The following is a 20452-nucleotide window of genomic DNA, read 5'->3' on the forward strand; positions in this document are numbered from 1 at the left end:
TATCCCAGAAGCACATTAAAACTATCGTTCCCTGGACTCTCGAAACGATTGGTTGGAGAATGAAGTACTGTCAGCCAATCAACCATCACCAGGTTGCTTTGAGCTCAGAAAGGAAAGATGGCGGCGAGAAATGGGAAGAGTGGTCTACTGGAAAAAGTAAGGGGTAGTTTAGATTTTTTTTTTTTAAACAACTTAATACGTTTTAATAAACACGATTAAAGAGGAGATGTGGGCTGCATTATTAATATTTGTGAGATATATTTTTAAACATCTGGGTATTTTAAACAGCATGATGAGCGCCTAGGTTATGATGTGACTTCTCGTTGAATATATAACCTTTTAGAGCTTTTAAAAAGTGATTGAAGTGATAAATAGAGTCGTGTCAAACGATATTTCGCTTGCTGGATGTTATGTTTCCTTTATTTTTATTATATTTTTATGCATGCAATTTTATTTGTGCACAACGAGCTTCTCTTTATGCAAGTATGTACACATGTTCTATAGGTAAAAGTGTTAATAACCGATGTCTGCCCTTGCCGTACAAGTAAAACATATGCTAGCGAAGGCCATTTAGTAGGTAGCAAATTAGTTAAACATTATTTTCTAAGCGTTATCTATGCCAAAATGTCATTTTTTAAGACAAAAAATACTCAGCATTTATTTGCAGTTTCCTCCTTAATTAAATTGATTTACTTCCTGTGTTTGTGACATGTTTTTACAGCTAAGCCTTGCAGTTTGTATAGATTTCTATTCAGATTTAGAATTGGATATACTGTTGTTGATATGAGCTGTATTATAGCTGATTAAAAGTACTGCATGCTGGCTTGTTAAAATGTGACGTGTCTTTCTAATACGTTGCGGCCCATAAAAAAAGCACGTCATGCTTACTCTATAAAAGTAAAGCAAATACTTTACAAAAGAATGACAAATGCTGTTGTTTTATGTTAACGTGTAAGAAATGCAGTTCGGGGTAGTGGGGGATTGTAGCCTATCCTAGCAGCATTGGGTGCAAGGTAGGATACTGGTAGCTCCTTACACAAATTCTTATTTAAAGCATATGTTTGGGCATGATACCCATGCAGAACTATTCAAACTCCACATGCACCGTGACGATATGTCACGTTTGAACCCAGGACCCTGTATCTGATGTAAGAGTTCTGCCAAGATCACCATTGTGCCGTCTGTATGTGATTCTCCAATACAAATAAACATTTTAATGATATTATGCAATTTTACAAAAAAAGTCTTTAACCGTAATGTGCCCTATTCAAATACAGTAATTGGACAACCAATTTTCACATAGTAAATTAACATTTCATCTTGCTTCCTCTGTTGCAAATGAGAAAAATAATGAAGAGGATTTCTTTAACCTAATTTTTGACTTGATAGTTTAATAGTATGAAGCTGAAACCTACATGCTCATGCACTTATTCAATTTAAGTGATACTTTATTAGAAAGTATGTAAAGGTCAATTTTATTTTGGTTATTCACCTGCTGAAACACTGTTTGCCGTTTTTCTTTATTTTCCATTCAGGAAACCACACTTGTTCTGGGTGGCTGTTTTCACTTTGTGTAATTGTACAAGTAGTGTCAAGAGTACAGTAGTATGAACATTTAATAACATTTTGCAAAATAAAAATAAATGTAATTCATGCCAGCAGTTGCAGACACACTTAGCAGGATGTTTTATGATGAATGTTCACAAAAAAAGGACTAATGAAAAAGGTTACTTATAACTAGTAGCCATTTTGTGCATAATTTGTAATCCTATACGTGAACGTTAAGTTTGATGCTAAAATTGTAATAGTTTAAAATTCCTGTTTTGCATCAGCAAATGCTAATTTTCCCATGCTACAGTATAAGTATGACTTCTTAGTCTGTTGTTTTTTCCTGGTCTCCTGTAGTGATGCACGATTATGACAATTAATAATTAATGATTATTGCCTTTGAAATTATAATTGTAATTGTTAGTTTCAATTTCAGTTCACAGAAATATGCACCTTGTCTTGTAATTTGCATGTATGTTTTACAAACAGTACAGTAGAACCTCTGTTTTGCATGGAATTGGTTAAAAATATGTTAATATGAAATTATTAAATGCTAGATTAGTTGAACATTTTAAAAATTTAGTGTTTTATGATTTGGGGTTTTTTTTATACTAAAGAGCACATTGCACTTTTCAAAATTTCTCACTGTTTTTAATACAGTAAATACAGTAAATTACTGATAGACAAATATTTTTAAAATAGATGTTTGTTATATTTAGATTTTATTTTTTTTTTCCAAAATAAATGTTACTTCTGAAAAGCCAGCCATCATCCCCACTCCTCATTCAAAAATTTTAAATCTGTGAGTTTTAAACTGCAAATTTTAAACATAGAAATGTTGTTAGTGTTCTGCTTTATTAAATATAGAAATGTTGCATGTGCATGCAACATAAAAGCAGATAATAATCTTATGTTACTGTAATTTAAGATTTTGTGACGTTAATGTAAACACAATCTGATAGTTCTGTTGTACAGGTACGTAAACACATTAAATGTAACAACTTGAATATATATCAGCCTCAAAAAATATTTAGATAGTAACACATTGTTACATGCAAAGGTCTTTGAGCAGTGGCTTCCCAGTTCAGAGGAAAGTATGGTAATGAACGGCGAACTGCAAGCATCTGCTTGTCAGAGTATAATCATTATCACTATAATGAACCATTATGTTCAGGCATGTTTCTAAATTTCAATTCAACAACAAATTGTTGTTCGTAATTGCATAAAGTGCTACCTGTTTGAGATCCATTTTGATTTTTGTCTAATATTTTAAATAAAGTAAAGGGACCATAATTTTGAAAGAATACATCACACATACGTTGGAGTCTTAACAGCCTGTGTAAAGTTAGGCCGGGTTTATACTTCACGCGACACTTGCTGCTCTGGACGCTCCTGCTACGCAAGCGTTTTACTCTTTACACTTGCGCACATACTTTACATAAATCTGGAGGAATCCAGCAGGTGGTAGTGCAAGATATTATCATGGTGAGAACTGGTTCGGCTTCTCTGTGTTGTGAATTGCCTGGAACACCCATTAAATTCCGATGACACCTTACTGCAATATCTTTGAAAAGGATGTTTAATGATTAAATCCATCAATCCAGGGATGTGTTTATTCCAGCAAGCATTGGGCACAAAGCAGAAACAATCCATGGACGGGGCCTCAGCTCATCGCAAGGTGAATACAAGCACACACATACACTGGAGTCATTTTAGTGGCACCAAATCTGCATATCTTTGGAAGGAAACCAGAGCACAGTGTGGAAACCCAGCAGGAAAACATGTAAACTCTAAGCAGGGAATACCAGTGACGTGACTCCCTGTGAGATAGCAGTGTTACTGCTCTGCCACCGCGTCACCCCCATGTGTGTAATTATTAATAGTATTCATTATTTAAATGAAATTAATGATTTATCTGTAAAATGTAACAAACATACTTTAATGCATTTCATCATGAAAGTGATATCAAGTATAAATCTAAAGATTATAAATTTGCAGAGAGTTGGAATATCATACATTTTAATGTGTTCTGTGTGGTGATCTTTTGCTGCTTGCTGCTGCTGTCAGGTCCAAGAAGCTCGTAGCGATTAAAAACTGGGATGAAGTTTACTACGGTCTGCTTTAATGATAAGTAAACTACGAGGTTAAAGTGGACATTTCGAGATTAAAGCCGAAATTTCCACTTTAATCACAAAATACACCTTTTCACCATGTCCTTAATTTTTTTTCTCTGTGGCTGAAATACAGCGCTGTACATTTTGTTGCTGTTGTGAAGTTGCCAAAAAAAAAAGACAGCACAGAAGATGGTATGTGAGACTTTTAAAATGTATCGTGTCATTACCATGGGGAATATGCGACGCTTGAATATGAATGCATCTGTATATCGGCATTTTGCTTCACCACATCAAACCATTCATCAAACATTGAAGCACACACATCGATCCCGTAGGTTCTGTATAGAGGCTTTCTGTCACATGTAGATAGTAAACAGAGACTCTGACGTCACATTCCAACTTTTATCACACTGCGCCCTCCAACTTTTTACTGGTACTGTAACTCGTGCATACGCCACGTTACTTTCTGAGGACCTGCTCAGAGGACATGCCAAATGAACGCTGGGAGCGCGTGGCAGCCATGATGTGTGCGCATTCCAAGTGTGAAGTATAAACGAGCCCGTATGGTACTTGTAAAAGTTAGCTTTTTTGTGTTTTGTGTTTTTTTTTTTTTTTTTTTTTTTAATTATTATTCATTTCTATTCTCTGTCACATTCACGCCCCCATCCATCAACGCCCCGATCAATCTGACACTGTTAATTTTCAAATAAAGACATGCTGTAACGAAACAATTGTGTTTTTAGCTGCAATTTTCTTTCTTTGGTTTTTATTCAGTTTTATTCTTGAATAAAAGCACACTTGTTTCATTTATTCGTTAGAGATTCAAATCCCATGTATGTTTTTATTATGTAACTAGGGGGTTCCCCCTCTTCGCTTCACTTGCCAGCCACTTTGCATCTCTGCCCTCCGAAACCCCCTCTTAAACGGTGATACAATGGGAAACAGTTTTTTTTTTTTTTTTTTCTTTACCTCCTCTTTGCTTGATCAGCTACTGGCTTGCTGCTGTGCTGTGTGATCTGCATCTCGTGCGGCGCTTCAAACATTTAAAAGTCTGTACAGGAGTTGTCCTACTCTTTGTGTTTTTTTTCCAGCCCTGGGTGTGGTTAAACCTTTTGGCACAAAGTCCCATCTCGAGTGATGTGAGTTCTTGATATTTTTTAGTTTATAATTTAAAAACAGAATAAGAATCTGAAAATCTAACCACATCACATTAAAGTTCGATAAATTCTGAAAAGAATGATACCAAATATATATATATGTAGGTTTTAAAATAAACCCGATTTAAAGCGTGACAAAAAGTGACATAAAAATGTCACCTTTGCTCTTCTAGGCTTATGATATTATATATATATATATATATATATATATGTATATATACACACACACACACATACATACAGTGCATCTGGAAAGTATTCACAGCGCATCACTTTTTCCACATTTTGTTATGTTACAGCCTGCTTCATTGGTGCAGGGGTAAGAACTGCTGCTTCGTAATTAAGACGTTGCCGGTTCAATCCTGGGTCCTCCCTGTATTTAGCAGTTTAAGTGGTGGGCTACTTTCATTGTTACAATCTACTCATTATATATATATATATATATATATATATATATATATATATATATATATATATATATATATATTATATACATATATTATATACATATACAGTGCATCCGGATCCCTAATTCACAGCGCATCAGTTTTTTCATATTTTGTTATGTTACAGCCTTATTCTAAAATGGATTAAATTCATTTTGTTCCTCAGAATTCTACACACAACACCCCATAATGACAACGTGAAAAAAGTTTACTTGAGATTTTTGCAAATTTATTAAAAATAAAAAAACTGAGAAATCACATGTACATAAGTATTCACAGCCTTTGCACAATACTTTGTCGATGCACCTTTGACAGCAATTACAGCCTCAAGTCTTTTCGAATATGATGCCACAAGCTTGGCACACCTATCCTTGGCCAGTTTCGCCCATTCCTCTTTGCAGCACCTCTCAAGCTCCATCAGGTTGGATGGGAAGCGTCGGTGCACAGCCATTTTAAGATCTCTCCAGAGATGTTCAATCGGATTCAAGTCTGGGCTCTGGCTGGGCCACTGAAGGACATTTACAGAGTTGTCCTGAAGCCACTCCTTTGATATCTTGGCTGTGTGCTTAGGGTCGTTGTCCTGCTGAAAGATGAACCGTCGCCCCAGTCTGAGGTCAAGAGTGCTCTGGAGCAGGTTTTCATCCAGGATGTCTCTGTACATTGCTGCAGTCATCTTTCCCTTTATCCTGACTAGTCTCCCAGTCCCTGCTGCTGAAAAACATCCCCATAGCATGATGCTGCCATCACCATGCTTCACTGTAGGGATGTTATTGGCCTGGTGATGAGCGGTGCCTGGTTTCTTCCAAACGTGACGCCTGGCATTCACACCAAAGAGTTCAATCTTTTTCTCATCAGACCAGAGAATTTTCTTTCTCATGGTCTGAGAGTCCTTCAGGTGTCTTTTGGCAAACTCCAGGTGGGCTGCCATGTGCCTTTCACTAAGGAGTGTCTTCCGTCTGGCCACTCTACCATACAGGCCTGATTGGTGAATTGCTGCATAGATGGTTGTCCTTCTGGACGGTTCTCCTCTCTCCACAGAGGACCTCTGGAGCTCTGACAGAGTGACCATTGGGTTCTTGGTCACCTCCCTGACTAAGGCCCTTCTCCCCCGATCGCTCAGTTTAGATGGCTGGCCAACTCTAGGAAGAGTCCTGGTGGTTTCGAACTTCTTCCACTTAAGGATGATGGAGGTCACTGTGCTCATTGGGACCTTCAAAGCAGCAGAAATTTTTCTGTAACCTTCCCAACATTTGTGCCTTGGGGCAATCCTGTCTCGGAGGTCTACAGACAATTCCTTTGGCTTCATGCTTGGTTTGTGCTCTGACATGAACTGTCAACTGTGGGACCTTATATAGACAGGTGCGTGCCTTTCCAAATCATGTCCAGTCAACTGAATTTACCACAGGTGGACTCCAGTTAAGCTGCAGAAACATCTCAAGGATGATCAGGGGAAACATGATGCACCTGAGCTCAGTTTTGAGCTTTATGGCAAAGGCTTTGCATACTTATGTACATGTGCTTTCTCAATTTTATTATTTTTAATAAATTTGCAAAAATCTCAAGTAAACTTTTTTCACGTTGTCATTCTGGGGTGTTGTGTGTAGAATTCTGAGGGGAAAAAATGAATTTAATCCATTTTGGAATAAGGCTGTAACATAACAAAATGTGGAAAAAGTGATGCGCTGTGAATACTTTCCAGATGCACTGTGTGTGTGTGTGTGTGTGTGTGTGTGTGTGTGTGTGTGTGTGTGTGTGTGTGTGTGTGTGTGTGTGTGTGTGTATATATAATATATATATATATATATATAAAATGAGTAGATAGTAACAATGAAAGTAGCCCACCACTTAAAGTGCTAAATACAGGGAGTACCCAGGATTGAACCGGCAACGTCTTAATTACGAAGCAGCAGTTCTTACCCCTGCACCAGTGAAGCAGATATCTGTGAAATGCGCTTCTACTGTGAAAGACAAAAATATACACACGCATGTAAATGTCTTTACTTTGTAGTGATTGATATTTGGGCTTCAGTTTTCACACATTGACAGCAACATGTAAATTGAGCAATTTTTTTTTCTTCAGTTTTATTCTTACTGTACCTTTTGCAAAAGTGTATTTTATATTTGGAATTTAGTCTTCACATATTACACAGTTCATGTCAACATTTTGTCATTATTACTGTAATATATGAAAAATTTTCTGTTTTAATTATATGTTCAACATTTCTTGCTTCTCATATCCTGTCATCCTACATTTATAAAGATCGTGGTAGACACGGAACACACATCAAATGTATGCATTTCAAATAACAGTTATTTTTCTATATGTGTCCAGACACCTTACTCCCAGATAAATAGACTTCAACTGTGAGAATTTTGTGTCTGACTTCAGCTGCTTCGCTAAGGGGGTTGGGTGAGCAGGCTGCCTGTCTGCAGCAATTGACATAATTTCAAAACAAAGGCAATATAAGTGTGTAGTTTACGCAGTGATGAGGAGGTGTGAGTAAAATTAAGATGGCCTGGCATTACGAATATCTTTGCAGGCTTTAGAGAGTCTAGTGTGAAATATCTAATAAGTGTCAGCTGATCTTGGCTCGATATTACTTGTACTTCTTAATTTTTCTGGAAGCTGCTCCTAACTGCAAAGAAATATGTACACACTTTTAAAAATGTCTGGTTTAGACACTAAACATAAATAGTATTTAGCATCTAGTGAGTCATATGATGTGTCTTCAGATTCATCATTGCACTCACACTTAGTGAATGTAACGGAGCTTGATTACAACCCTCGGCTGTTTTGAGCAGTTTATAACTTGGAAAGTCTGATTTCTGTGAGAATGGGAGTACTAAATAGAATTTGGTAATCCTAACTTTCCATTATTAGTGTATTGAGGCAACCATAATTGTAATCTTAATATTGTGTGGTCACTTGTATAAAGATTGCATGTTCTCCTCATATCTTCTTGGTGTTTTTTTAAACTGTACTTCCTTTCACATCCTAAAAACTTACATGTTATGTTATTTGGTAGTTCCAGATCATTGACAATTTGTGTGAAAATGGACCCAGCAATGGGCTCTTTACTCAGTTTGCTTTGCACCCAGTGGTACTAGAATTGGCACTAGCCCCTACAAACCCTGATTGGTTTAAATAAGTTTGAGAATGTTATTTAATTTAGGTGTTTTCTTACTTACTTATACTAACTGTGGTGGAGAAAAAAGAAACATTGGGTTTAATCCTGCAAGCACTAATGGCTTTAACATCCATTTCTGCCAGCCCTTTTTTTCCCAGAGTCCCAATATTTGTGGAAAAGGTCTGAGAATTACCACGGTGCTGTGGTGACATTTGTGAAAATTTACTTTTCAAATCTGAACTTGAATAATGCAGTGTTTTCTTTTGTGCTGTAGTGGAAGATAGATGAAAAACCTGTGAAAATAGATAAATGGGATGGAGCTGCAGTGAAGAATTCTCTTGATGATGCTGCCAAAAAGGTGGGAGTGTCCCTTTTGTGAAAACAAAAAGAAAATTTCTAGAATATTATGTTTTCTGTACAGCATTTTGTTCACTTACTTTTGAGGTTACTTATTACTATGAAGTGAGCATGTTGTAGCTGTTCGTGTATTTTTATAGTTAACTGACACCGACTTAAATGGATTTAAATAACTAGATAGAAAATTATTTATAGATGTATCATTCTTGTGGTGCACTTCAGAGTTAATGAAGGCATTTAAAAAGGGGATAAAGGACACTTTTAAAAGGGCAAATTACACTTTTTTGTGAATGTAAACCAGCTGCACAAAAGGGGAGATAGCAAAAAACAAGTAAGCCTTTTTTGAATAAACAGTCTAAATGTGTAAACACATTTCCAGACACCATTGAAGTTGTGTCGGTGAACTTGTAACATTCAGTTAATGCTAGAGTACTTGCAGATATTGCTCATTTGAAGCAGTGCAGTTCAAAATTGAAAAATGAGCTGTTTTTTCCACAGTGATAATACTGTAGACATGAATAATAATCTGAGAAAATGTAAGATAAAGATTCTGCAGTCAGTCAATTAAACTACACAAGAAATTAGGTTTGTCATGCATGAGCAATGCTTGTTGAATGCTGTATCTTGATCTAGATTTAAAATTACATATTTGTTCTTTTGCATATTTAAGTACTCTTTAGGGCACTATTCGAAACTGATGTCCTCAATTACTGATATTTTTGAGACTTTGGTACTCTGTACCTCCAGTTTTTATGTCTTCTGTTTCCTGTTTAACACATCTGCATTCTGCTTCAGCCTATCATTTGAGTTTCTTTAGGTAAATTAAAAATGTTCACTTTTTCTTACGGTGGCATAGTTGTAGTACTGTCTGTTTTATATGCAAATTTATTTTGGAAAGTTTCCTAGAGTAAAAGTGTTTGCTAAATAAAGAATAACTACAGTTTAAATTTGTTTTCAGCACAAAACATATTTAATGTGTTTCACTTAATAAATTGTGATTTCTTTTTTTATATAGGTTCTACTTGAGAAGTATGGATATACAGAAAACTTCAATCTGATTGATGGACGTTTGTTCATTTGTACAATTTCTTGCCTCTTTGCAATTGTTGCTCTGATTTGGGACTATCTGCATCCATTCCCGGAGTCCAAACCAGTGTTGACATGTTGTGTTATATCATATCCTTGGAAAGGTTTCTTTTTAATTATTTATACTTTATATCTTACAAAAAACAATTTTGCAATACGGGTATCAAGAATACAGTAATCCCTCCTCCATCGCGAGGGTTGCGTTCCAGAGCCACCCGCGCAATAAGAAAATCCGCGAAGTAGAAACCATATGTTTATATGGTTATTTTTATATATTTTAAGCCCTTATAAACTCTCCCACACTATTATAAACATTTCACACACAATTATACAGCATAAACCCTTTGTATTCTCTTAGATGTTAGGTAAGATTCGTTGAAATTATGTATGTAAACACAGTTTACATACAGTAAAACCTAAATATTATTTTAAAGATATTGAGCGTCTCCAATATCACATATGTTACAGCCATTACGACAGACAGGCCACCAGCAATAAATACGTACAATGCAAGAAAAATTGTATACAGTAAAATGTGTGTACAGTGACACTAAACTATGTACATGTAATAAGTACTGTACGTAAATAATTAATTATGGTTACTCACCAACAATGACACGACGACTTGTCCGATAACGATGAGTTTAATTTTACTGCACAACAAAGGATAGCGTTACAGCTCTTCTAAAGGAGCTTCTTCAGGCGACTGTTTAGCACCGCCGTTGTTCTTCTTCCAGCACTCTTCAATCCAAATCCCTAAAGCAGATTCCATCCAGACTACTGCCTTATCACGTCCACTTGCAACTCGTTTTGCACCCTGGTTAAAGGACACTGCGGCCGTAGATCTTATATGCTTTTCCTCCTTTTTTTAAATAAAAAGAAACATAGACTCATTTATGCTGTAATGGTGTCCTGCAGCGGTGTAGCTGTTTCCTTCCTTCAACATATCCAGAACTTTTACCTTTTCTGCAATCATTTGCATCTTCTGTTGGCGCTTGGGCACGTTAATGCTGAATGAGTGAGATTAGACTTCCTGGTTAATGCAGCACTCCGTCGCTGAGCCAATCAGCAGCGCACAGGAACTTAACCTCGTGCTCTGATTGGGTAGCTTCTCAGCCATCCGCCAATAGTGTCCCTTGTTTGAATTCAAATGCGTCCCTTGTTTGAATTCAAATGGGCAAATCAACTGAGGAAGCACACGTACTGTAGACCGCAGACATCCGCGAAGCAGTGAAAAATCCGCGATATATATTCACATATGGTTACATTTAAAATCCGCGATGGAGTGAAGCCGCGAAAGACGAAGCGCGATACAGCGAGGGATCACTGTAGTGTGTTTTTTTTTTTTTTTTTTTTTGCATATTCCTTTTTTTGATTTTATTTTTTTTTTAAACTTTATAAAATATTTGTCATCTTTAAAATACTTCAGAACCAGGATTTCATCCAGCAAAAGAGCAATTTTTAACCACAAAGATTGTTGACGGTTTAACTAAAATGTTATTTTATAAAGGAATTACAGCTACTTATGTCAATGTTATTTAGTGATTGAACAGTTGGCCGTATTCAGTAGCCAACAAGTAAAATACAACCTCAGCCACCCACAGATATTTTAAGTGCAGTATATAGTTCTGTGGATTTAATTTCAGTCAAAACTACTTCTATATGCCTATGCTTTCTTGACACCATACGTCTTTCAATGAAAACTGCCAAAATTTAACTAAAAGATATTAAATTCATACTTGTTTTAGCACAACCATGAACAGAGGGAAAATTGTGGTGGATAGAAGTCTTGTTTTTTTTGGGTAACAGGTGGTGTGCACGGTTGGATACTATCAGGTGGTAACCATGCAAAGGTCAATTCATTCATATGTCCTTAACTACTATGCACATATTTTATAATGATGGGAATTCTTACTTTGTACACATCGTACAAAGAGAAGAGCATCTTTTTGATGGCTGTACAGAAGGACAAAGCTGGCCTGGATCCTGACCACATTTGGCAACTGTCATCCAGTCTGAAAAGGTACTGGTTTTTAATCAAAGCTAAAGAATTTTCCAAATGAATTATAAATGTTTTAATGGAAATGAACCCCCCGTTTTTCATCAATAACTACCTAAAATCATTTGGGGTAAGTATGCACTTGCTTTCCACTCTGTTCAAGAGTGACTTTTTTTTTTTACCCAGTCTTTCAAGCAGATTTCTTGTTCAAGTTAATTGCATGATGCTTGTACTCTGCAGTTTTCGAATAGTGCCATTGATTCTCAGTAGGATTGAGTCCAGGACTTTGGGTGGACCATTGCAGTACCTTCACTCTTTCTTTCCTTGAACCACTACAAGGTTACCTTGGCTCATTTATCCTTCATGATGAAAAGCAGCCACACAGCATAATGTTACCACCACCCTGAACGTGTTTTTTTTTTTTTTGGTTACATTTGTGCCACACATCTCCTTAACTTTGTCTTTTAAAGCTCTGACATAGCTTCAAAATTCAAGTCAGAGTCTAACACTTGTGCTTTCATGCAGTTCTTTTTAGGTAATTTCACATTTTGTTTTACCATCCCACATAGACCAGTGTTATGTAGAGCTCTTGATATGGTTGGCTGCTGCACTTTTACTCCAGTCTCTGCTACTGCTTTTTGCGATCTCTTCAATTTGATTGTTGGGCCTACTTTGGCTTCTTTCACAGGTCTCAGCTTCCACTTTTAATTATTGAAGCAACAGTTCCCACTGGAACATTGAAGTACTTAGACATTGTTTTGTCTGTGTTTCATAATTCGTGCATTTGTATTGTATAATCTCTGCTTCTTTTAGATGCTTTAGTCTTCATTTTCAAATCTGTTCTTCAGCTTCACAACCTGATTAAAGATCCCTTAACTGTGTATGTTATATCCATAAAATGTCAGTTATTTAATCATTCTTTGTCAAGGTTGCACAGTATACTGGTACTGAAAAAGTACCAAAAAACAATTGTTAAAATAATACAGTACCAGCAGTTTGATACTTTCAGCACCAGAAGTAAATGGTAGGTTTAAAAGATCTTGTGTAAAATTTCCACACTGGAAATTTCAAAAGGGGAACAGTGGAGTGTGGCAATGCAGGGAGATGCATGTTTATGCATCATAACATAGAAGCATGCAAGTCCAAAAGCTGGTGTCAAAGTTTTAGTATTGATCAAATGCTGTTCACTGGGCAAGGCCAGTTGTGTGTTTGTTAGCCAATTGCTTTTCACCAGTGCAAACTTGCTGCTTCCACAACCTAGGGACTGAAAATGTATGTGAACGGCACAGCTCTTTATTTCTTAAGATTATTTTTCAAACATAGAATAATGTCTCATAAAAAACTTTGAGTGCTTTTGAAATCGAAATATCACAGATTACAAAATTTTAGTGTAGAATTTCAGTCAAATTAGAGAATATAATATGTCAATGGTCTGAATATTCCTTCAAGGCACTGTATGTAAATGTATCTGATGATGGTTTTTCAAATGCAGTTTTAGAAGTATAGCAATATCAGTTTTTGTCATTATTTTGTGTCTGTGTTGCAGACTAATTAGTCCACCTATTCAGTTTTGCCCAGCGTCATTTGTGACTGACTTAAAGCCAAGAGTGAAAAACTTCCCTAACCACAATTTGAAATTATTGTTTAACTCAATGTCAAGATGTGCATTAATGTGGCAAAAACACTGTCACTCATTACAAAATTCTAATTTCCAGTAATGGAACATATTTACTTTATTCTGATTTTGACAAATATTCCTTTGTCTACTTGTACTGTTATGAAAATCTAACTGTGTTCAGGATTCCAATATACTTTACATCAGTGTTTCCCAACCTCGGTCCCGTGGCTGCAGGTTTGTTCCAACCGGCTTCTGTTTTTAATTGGACTCCTGGGCTAATTAAGTGATGTGTTATTTCCCAAGTTCTGTGTTTTGGGAACAATATCGAAATTAGAAAACTAAGTTTGGTAAAAAAAAAAAAAAAAGTATATATACCGGTATACAGTGCATCCGGAAAGTATTCACAGCGCATCACTTTTTCCACATTTTGTTATGTTACAGCCTTATTCCAAAATGGATTAAATTCATTTTGTTCCTCAGAATTCTACACACAACACCCCATAATGACAACGTGAAAAAAGTTTACTTGAGGTTTTTGCAAATTAATTAAAAGTAAAAAAATTGAGAAAGCATATGTACATAAGTATTCACAGCCTTTGCCATGAAGCTCAAAATTGAGCTCAGGTGCATCCTGTTTCCCCTGATCATCCTTGAGATGTTTCTGCAGCTTAATTGGAGTCCACCTGTGGTAAATTCAGTTGATTGGACATGATTTGGAAAGGCACGCACCTGTCTATATAAGGTCCCACAGTTGATAGTTCATATCAGAGCACAAACCAAGCATGAAGTCAAAGGAATTGTCTGTAGACCTCGAGACAGGATTGTCTCGAGGCACAAATCTGGGGAACGTTACAGAAAATGTCTGCTGCTTTGAAGGTCCCAATGAGCACAGTGGCCTCCATCATCCGTAAGTGGAAGAAGTTCAAAACCACCAGGACTCTTCCTAGAGCTGGCCGGCCATCTAAACTGAGCAATCGGGGGAGAAGGGCCTTAGTCAGGGAGGTGACCAAGAATCCAAAGGTCACTCTGTCAGAGCTCCAGAGGTCCTCTGTGGAGAGAGGAGAACCTTCCAGAAGGACAACCATCTCTGCAGCAATCCACCAATCAGGCCTGTATGGTAGAGTGGCCAGACGGAAGACACTCCTTAGTGAAAGGCACATGGCAGCCCTCCTGGAGTTTGCCTAAAGGCACCTGAAAGACTCTCAGACCATAAGAAAGAAAATTCTCTGGTCTGATGAGATAAAGATTGAACTCTTTGTTGTGAATGCCAGGCGTCACGTTTGGAGGAAACCAGGCACCGCTTATCACCAGGCCAATACCATCCCTACAGTGAAGCATGGTGGTGGCAGCATCATGCTGTGGGGATGTTTTTCAGCGGCAGGGACTGGGAGACTAGTCAGCAATTTACAGAGACATCCTGGATGAAAACCTGCTCCAGAGCGCTCTTGACCTCAGACTGGGGCGACGGTTCATCTTTCAGCAGGACAACGACCCTAAGCACACAGCCAAGATATCAAAGGCGTGGCTTCAGGACAACTCTGTAAATGTCCTTCAGTGGCCCAGCCAGAGCCCAGACTTGAATCCGATTGAACAACTCTGGAGAGATCTTAAAATGGCTTTGCACCGACGCTTCCCATCCAACCTGATGGAGCTTGAGAGGTGCTGCAAAGAGGAATGGGCGAAACTGGCCAAGGATAGGTGTGCCAAGCTTGTGGCATCATATTCGAAAAGACTTGAGGCTGTAATTGCTGCCAAAGGTGCATCGACAAAGTATTGAGCAAAGGCTGTGAATACTTATGTACATGTGATTTCTCAGTTTTTTTATTTTTAATAAATTTGCAAAAACCTCAAAACTTTTTTCACGTTGTCATTATGGGGTGTTGTGTGTAGAGTTCTGAGGAACAAAATGAATTTAATCCATTTTGGAATAAGGCTGTAACATAACAAAATGTGGAAAAGATGATGCGCTGTGAATACTGTCCGGATGCACTGTATATTAAAATGTACCAAGCAGTTATATGGGAATAATGTATTTTTTTCTTTTTAACAATATTTTCATCTTGATTTTTATTTTACTTTTCTAGGTGTTCTAATTGTTTAATTAATCCATTATTTACTAATTAGTGGATCTGATGCTAAAGTACTTGCAGCCTTTGAGTATTCAGTGTTGTTTGCCAGCGTGTCTGCCCAGCTCATTTTTAATTATCATTAATAAGATACAACGAAGGAGAAAAACTGCAAAGAGAAAGGGCAAAATATAATGAAATTAACAAAAGAGAGAAGCATTTAAATCTATAGCAAAAGCAGAAATATTTATAAATGTCTTATAAATGTAAAAACCATGCTGCTGTGCTTTTCTGAATGTAGAATAAAAAAATAACAGCTAATTAAATGAGATCAGTGCTATCAGGTGTTGTCACTGATTAGGAGTCTGGTTGGAACAAAAACCTGGAGTCACAGGGGGTCCCCAGGACCGAGGCTATGAAACACTGCTTTACATGTTCATATCCCAAAAACCAACTTATCACACCGCAATAATTCCAAGTGCCTGATAGGTCTCAGTTTACCATTTGGTGTGCACATAACTGAGCAGAAGAAGAAGGGAAGGATTAAATCGATGATTCACTTAATGTAGAGCAAGTGGAATCTCCTAAGCAACTCTAATGCAGTTTTAAATATGCTGTGACAATTGCCATATTTTTGGCTTCACATTCATTTGCATCAATGATGCGTCAGAGAGCAAGCTGAAGTTGCCTGCTGGGCAGACATGGATTGATATGAGAGGTGATCATTGGCCTTTCTGAACTTTTCTCATCTGTTGACATGCTTTTAAAGAAGGATTGTTATCTATTTGTGTGATTTAATTCAGGAACAATTCACCTGAACATCATTTTCAGTAGAAAGCAAAGCCCAAGCCAGAAGCCCCTTAGGAAAATGAAGAGTCTGCACTGCATGCTTTTAATCCCCCCACACCCACCCTTTTTTGCAGTTTTGTGTTCATGTACTCTCACAGTGTCTCATGTGTAAAAAGCTGCCAAATGCTAAAAATCTGTTTTAAATGAAGTGTGATTTAAAAAAAAATACAATGCTTTTTATTCTTGTCAAAGGGAAGAGAGAGCCACGTTCATGTGCTGCTTTTGTTTCGGTATTACAATATTCCAGATAAACAGTTTTATTTTCCTCTTAGCAAAATGTAATCATAACTCACATGTAAGACACAAACCGTACTATGGGTAAGGAAGTTCAAAAGTATATCAACTTCAGATACAAAGCAGCAATAATCCAAAGACCTATGGTGCCGAGTTTTTACTGTTTCAAATGATACATGAATTTAAATTTCCACTGGACAATTCACACACGGATAGAGTTTCAACACTACTTAATTGCTCTCTTCACTTTTTGAAAGGGGTAGCTGTGGTAACCATTGTCACCAATTTGCTGTTTGACCTGGAAAATAAACTGTCTTCCTTTATTTCAGAGTCTTTCTAATTTCAATGCATGTATGAAATGTCTAATCATTTAAAACCATCAAAAATAAAATGTACAGAAGGTCAGTCAGTTTCATTACTGGCAAAATATTTATTTAATATTAATCTCTTGGCTAGAGGCAAAACAAAATATTAACATATTGAAAGGTTTCTTTAAACAGAGTACACTGAAAGTGGTGGCATTGAAGGAATGTTGGTCTGTAAATCAGTAGATCTTCTTGAAAACTGTATTGTACATTAAAATGTCAAATAGGATCCTTCACATGCTTACATGACTATAGTCATTAAAACAGATGCCTAACTGGTGTGGCAGGATTATTTTTAAGTAACTAGAATATATTTAACTGTACAAGTGACGTGTTCTGTTTTGGTGTCCTACAGATTTGATGACCAATACACACTCAGGATGACGTTTATTGATGGAAAAACTAAGAAGAAAAGGGAAGTTGATTTCACCAAATCAGTAGCAAACTTTTTTGATAAAAATGGTACACTGGTAATGGATAATTATGAGCAACATGTCTCCAGACTCCATGAAGACTTGTTAACTGAAAAGAAAACTAAATAAATGTTTTAAATCTGTGTGCATACCAGCCTCCTTATAAACATTCTTTATTCATCAAAGTGTACCCTGATAAATATTGAAGACAAATGTGACTATTTTAGAGTCCATAAGCATTTCAACTCAAGTCCAGTGGATATTGTTTTGTACTATTCAAGTATAACAGGCACTAGGATTCTAACAGAAAAGCTTTTACATTATGTGAGGTTTGTGTAATGGTTGGCTTTTATTTTGCTTATGTTTCAGGTATTTTTTTAATATGTAGTTCATGTTCTGTTAGTAAAATGGCTAATCATATTTTTAAGGCATTTGTTCATGTGCTAAATTACTATTGAAATGTTTTGTACACATTATGAAACTTCACTATTTTGTAACCTTACTATAGCCATGGATAATGGTTTAACAGACGCATTTTTTTAATGTCCATCTGCACAGAGGAGTACTATTGTTTTATAATCTATTTGTGAGAAAGTATAAATTTATGTTCACTATTAGGTTGCACTTTTCTGAATAAACATATGTTCTTTTGAAAACCACATTTCACTCAATGCAATTTCCAAATCCCCCACATGAGCAACCTTTGGTATAATATCCAAGGGTGGTAACAGTTGTTTTAAAAAGCTAAAGTTTATAAGATGTTCCCTACTAGCAGCAAAAAAATTGAGTATCTTTTAGTAATGTGCTTTAGGATTCTGTTACAATTTGTCCGTTCATTTGGGAGAATACAGTGTGGTTTTCCTGTCCTATACTGTGCTACTTCAACAGTATTGCTTTGTACCAAAAGTAATGAAGTTCATATGCTGTATATTAAAAAAAACAATGTACAAAAGCAGTGATGTTAACAGTTAATGAATTTAAGAGTGTTATGCTGAGAGTGGTGTGTACACCTGCAAATTTGGCTTAGTATAGAAAAAAAAGTTATTTACTGTTTTGTTTTGGCTTCAATATGAAATGCTTATATGACCATAAAGCTGCCTTTTTATTTTTCCTTTTTCCGCTATTAATTTGTGCAACATGGTTTGGTTTCTTATGAGAAAAAGACAAAAAATATTTTCTTTACAGTTATCCATTCCCAATGACGATGCTTAATGTTTGCCCATTAAAATATTTAGAGATGTCAAACTTGATTTGTTTTTTTTTTTTATTTAAAAACAACACTTTTTACTGGGACGTAATAGCTGAGGCATTTCCTGTAGGCAGAAGTGTAAACTGCCTTTCATTCCACACACTTTTTCTCATTAGTGGCACATTTTTGTATGTATTTGAATTTAGCCATGGTGTCTGTTTTTATAGCAAAACTTTATCCAGACAGTAGCTATTTTTTTCATCTCTTGTGGATTGTGTCAGTTTTAATTGTCTTATGTTAATACTGTATAATAAGCATGTTGTTTACTGTGGAACATCACATTCAATATCAATTATTTATTCATCAGAAAAATTTCAAGGTTGTCTTTTTTTTTAAGAAATTTGTATGAAGAAGTTGGTCAAAATAGTGCCAGAGGAGAGAATTATAGTGCCAGAGAGTTTGAGAATTAATTGCCAGAGTCATAATATAAAACTTGTTGAATTCATCTCTAAAAAACTTATGGGATCGCTGGTTTGAGTGTGGCATACATTGTTTCTCTTTTTAGTTTTTCTTTTTTTATGTATGGGAACTTTGTGTTTCTGGCAGTTCTGTTTTACAGTTACTATTTCTGTATCTTATGTCTGTTGTTATCCTCTCCAGTAAACTCATGGCTGACCAACAGGGCTGTTTATGTATTTTCATTTGCTATTAGATACTGATGATCTTTGAGTATAACCTAAATGAATTTAAGAAGATTTTAAAACACCAGGTGGGTTCTAAGGGAATAAAAAGGCTAATATTTTTATTTATAAACAATTATTTTTTCCCCACAGAAAAGCTGTATTATTAAGATCACTTTGCCTTCATAATTTGCATACTATAAATGCATTTTTTTCAGTAAATGGTCATTTTTTTTAATATTTATTTTTAGTTTAGTTAAAATTGCCTTTTTTATACTGGTGCAAATTTGATAATAGCAAAATCTAAAAACTTCAGCTGTATGCAAGCTACTTTCTCTGTTTAGAAGTGTACAAATAAAGTGAGAATGGCATTTTTACAAGTCTCTTTTGTGTAATTTATATACTATAGGTGTGACCTTTTGTAATTAGCATTTACACTTTTGATCTTATGGAATCTGAGTTTACACATTAACAGTTGGTACTAATGTGACTGTGTACATCTTTTACTTGTCCATAATTTTGGAAGTTGTTTTACTGCAAATAGATTTCAAAGATTAGGTTGTAGCTTCTAGTAAATACATAAAATCATTTAACTGTGGAAAATAGCAATGTCCGCTATCTGTGATTAATGGACACAGAAATTACTTCTTTTCAAGATTAACTTACTGATTCCATAAAAGGAGGCACTGAATTAAAGACAATGAAGATAAAGCATCCTGGAATGGATTGTTATACAAAATGCTGATCAATGAAAGTTTGGCAAAGTTTGGAAGGTCTTTTGTGAAAACACGTCCGTGCACTTTTACCTTTTTCAATGAATACATGTGCAGTGTGTGTGAATATAATATATGAGAGAGAGATGTATATAGGTATGTATGTATATTATTTATATATACTAGGGGGCTTTGCCCCCTGCTCGCTTCACTCGCCAACCCCCGTGTTTGGTTTTCCGGATACACACTTTTAAGATTTTTTTTTTTTCCTTTGAATTGTTGCTATTTCATTAGTTTCACTTTTATTTCAGAACTTCGTTAAAAACAATATTTGGAATCTTTCGAGTCCCAACATGCTGAATCTTTTAAATGAGGTCCGTGAGACATGTGTTTAATGAATTTGTACCATAATTCAGGTTAGGTTTCTTTGTTTGAAATTTCAGCACAGACAACACGATCTACATCAGCAGCAGTTAATAATTTTTTTTTG

General features: G+C 36.0%; 1 protein-coding gene across 1 annotated transcript; it reads left to right on the forward strand.

Moving 5' to 3' along the window:
• The first annotated feature begins 50 nt into the window (after positions 1-50).
• Positions 51-19629, forward strand: spcs2 (signal peptidase complex subunit 2). Its single transcript, XM_051926570.1, has 5 exons — positions 51-156; positions 8668-8751; positions 9766-9925; positions 11724-11859; positions 17323-19629. The coding sequence occupies exons 1-5, from the start codon at positions 118-120 to the stop codon at positions 17507-17509; spliced, it is 606 nt and encodes a 201-aa protein (XP_051782530.1). The 5' UTR covers positions 51-117; the 3' UTR covers positions 17510-19629.
• Positions 19630-20452: the final 823 nt, after the last annotated feature.

Source organism: Erpetoichthys calabaricus, chromosome 4 (genome assembly GCF_900747795.2).
Source record: "Erpetoichthys calabaricus chromosome 4, fErpCal1.3, whole genome shotgun sequence".
Classification (NCBI taxonomy): Eukaryota; Metazoa; Chordata; class Cladistia; order Polypteriformes; family Polypteridae; genus Erpetoichthys; species Erpetoichthys calabaricus.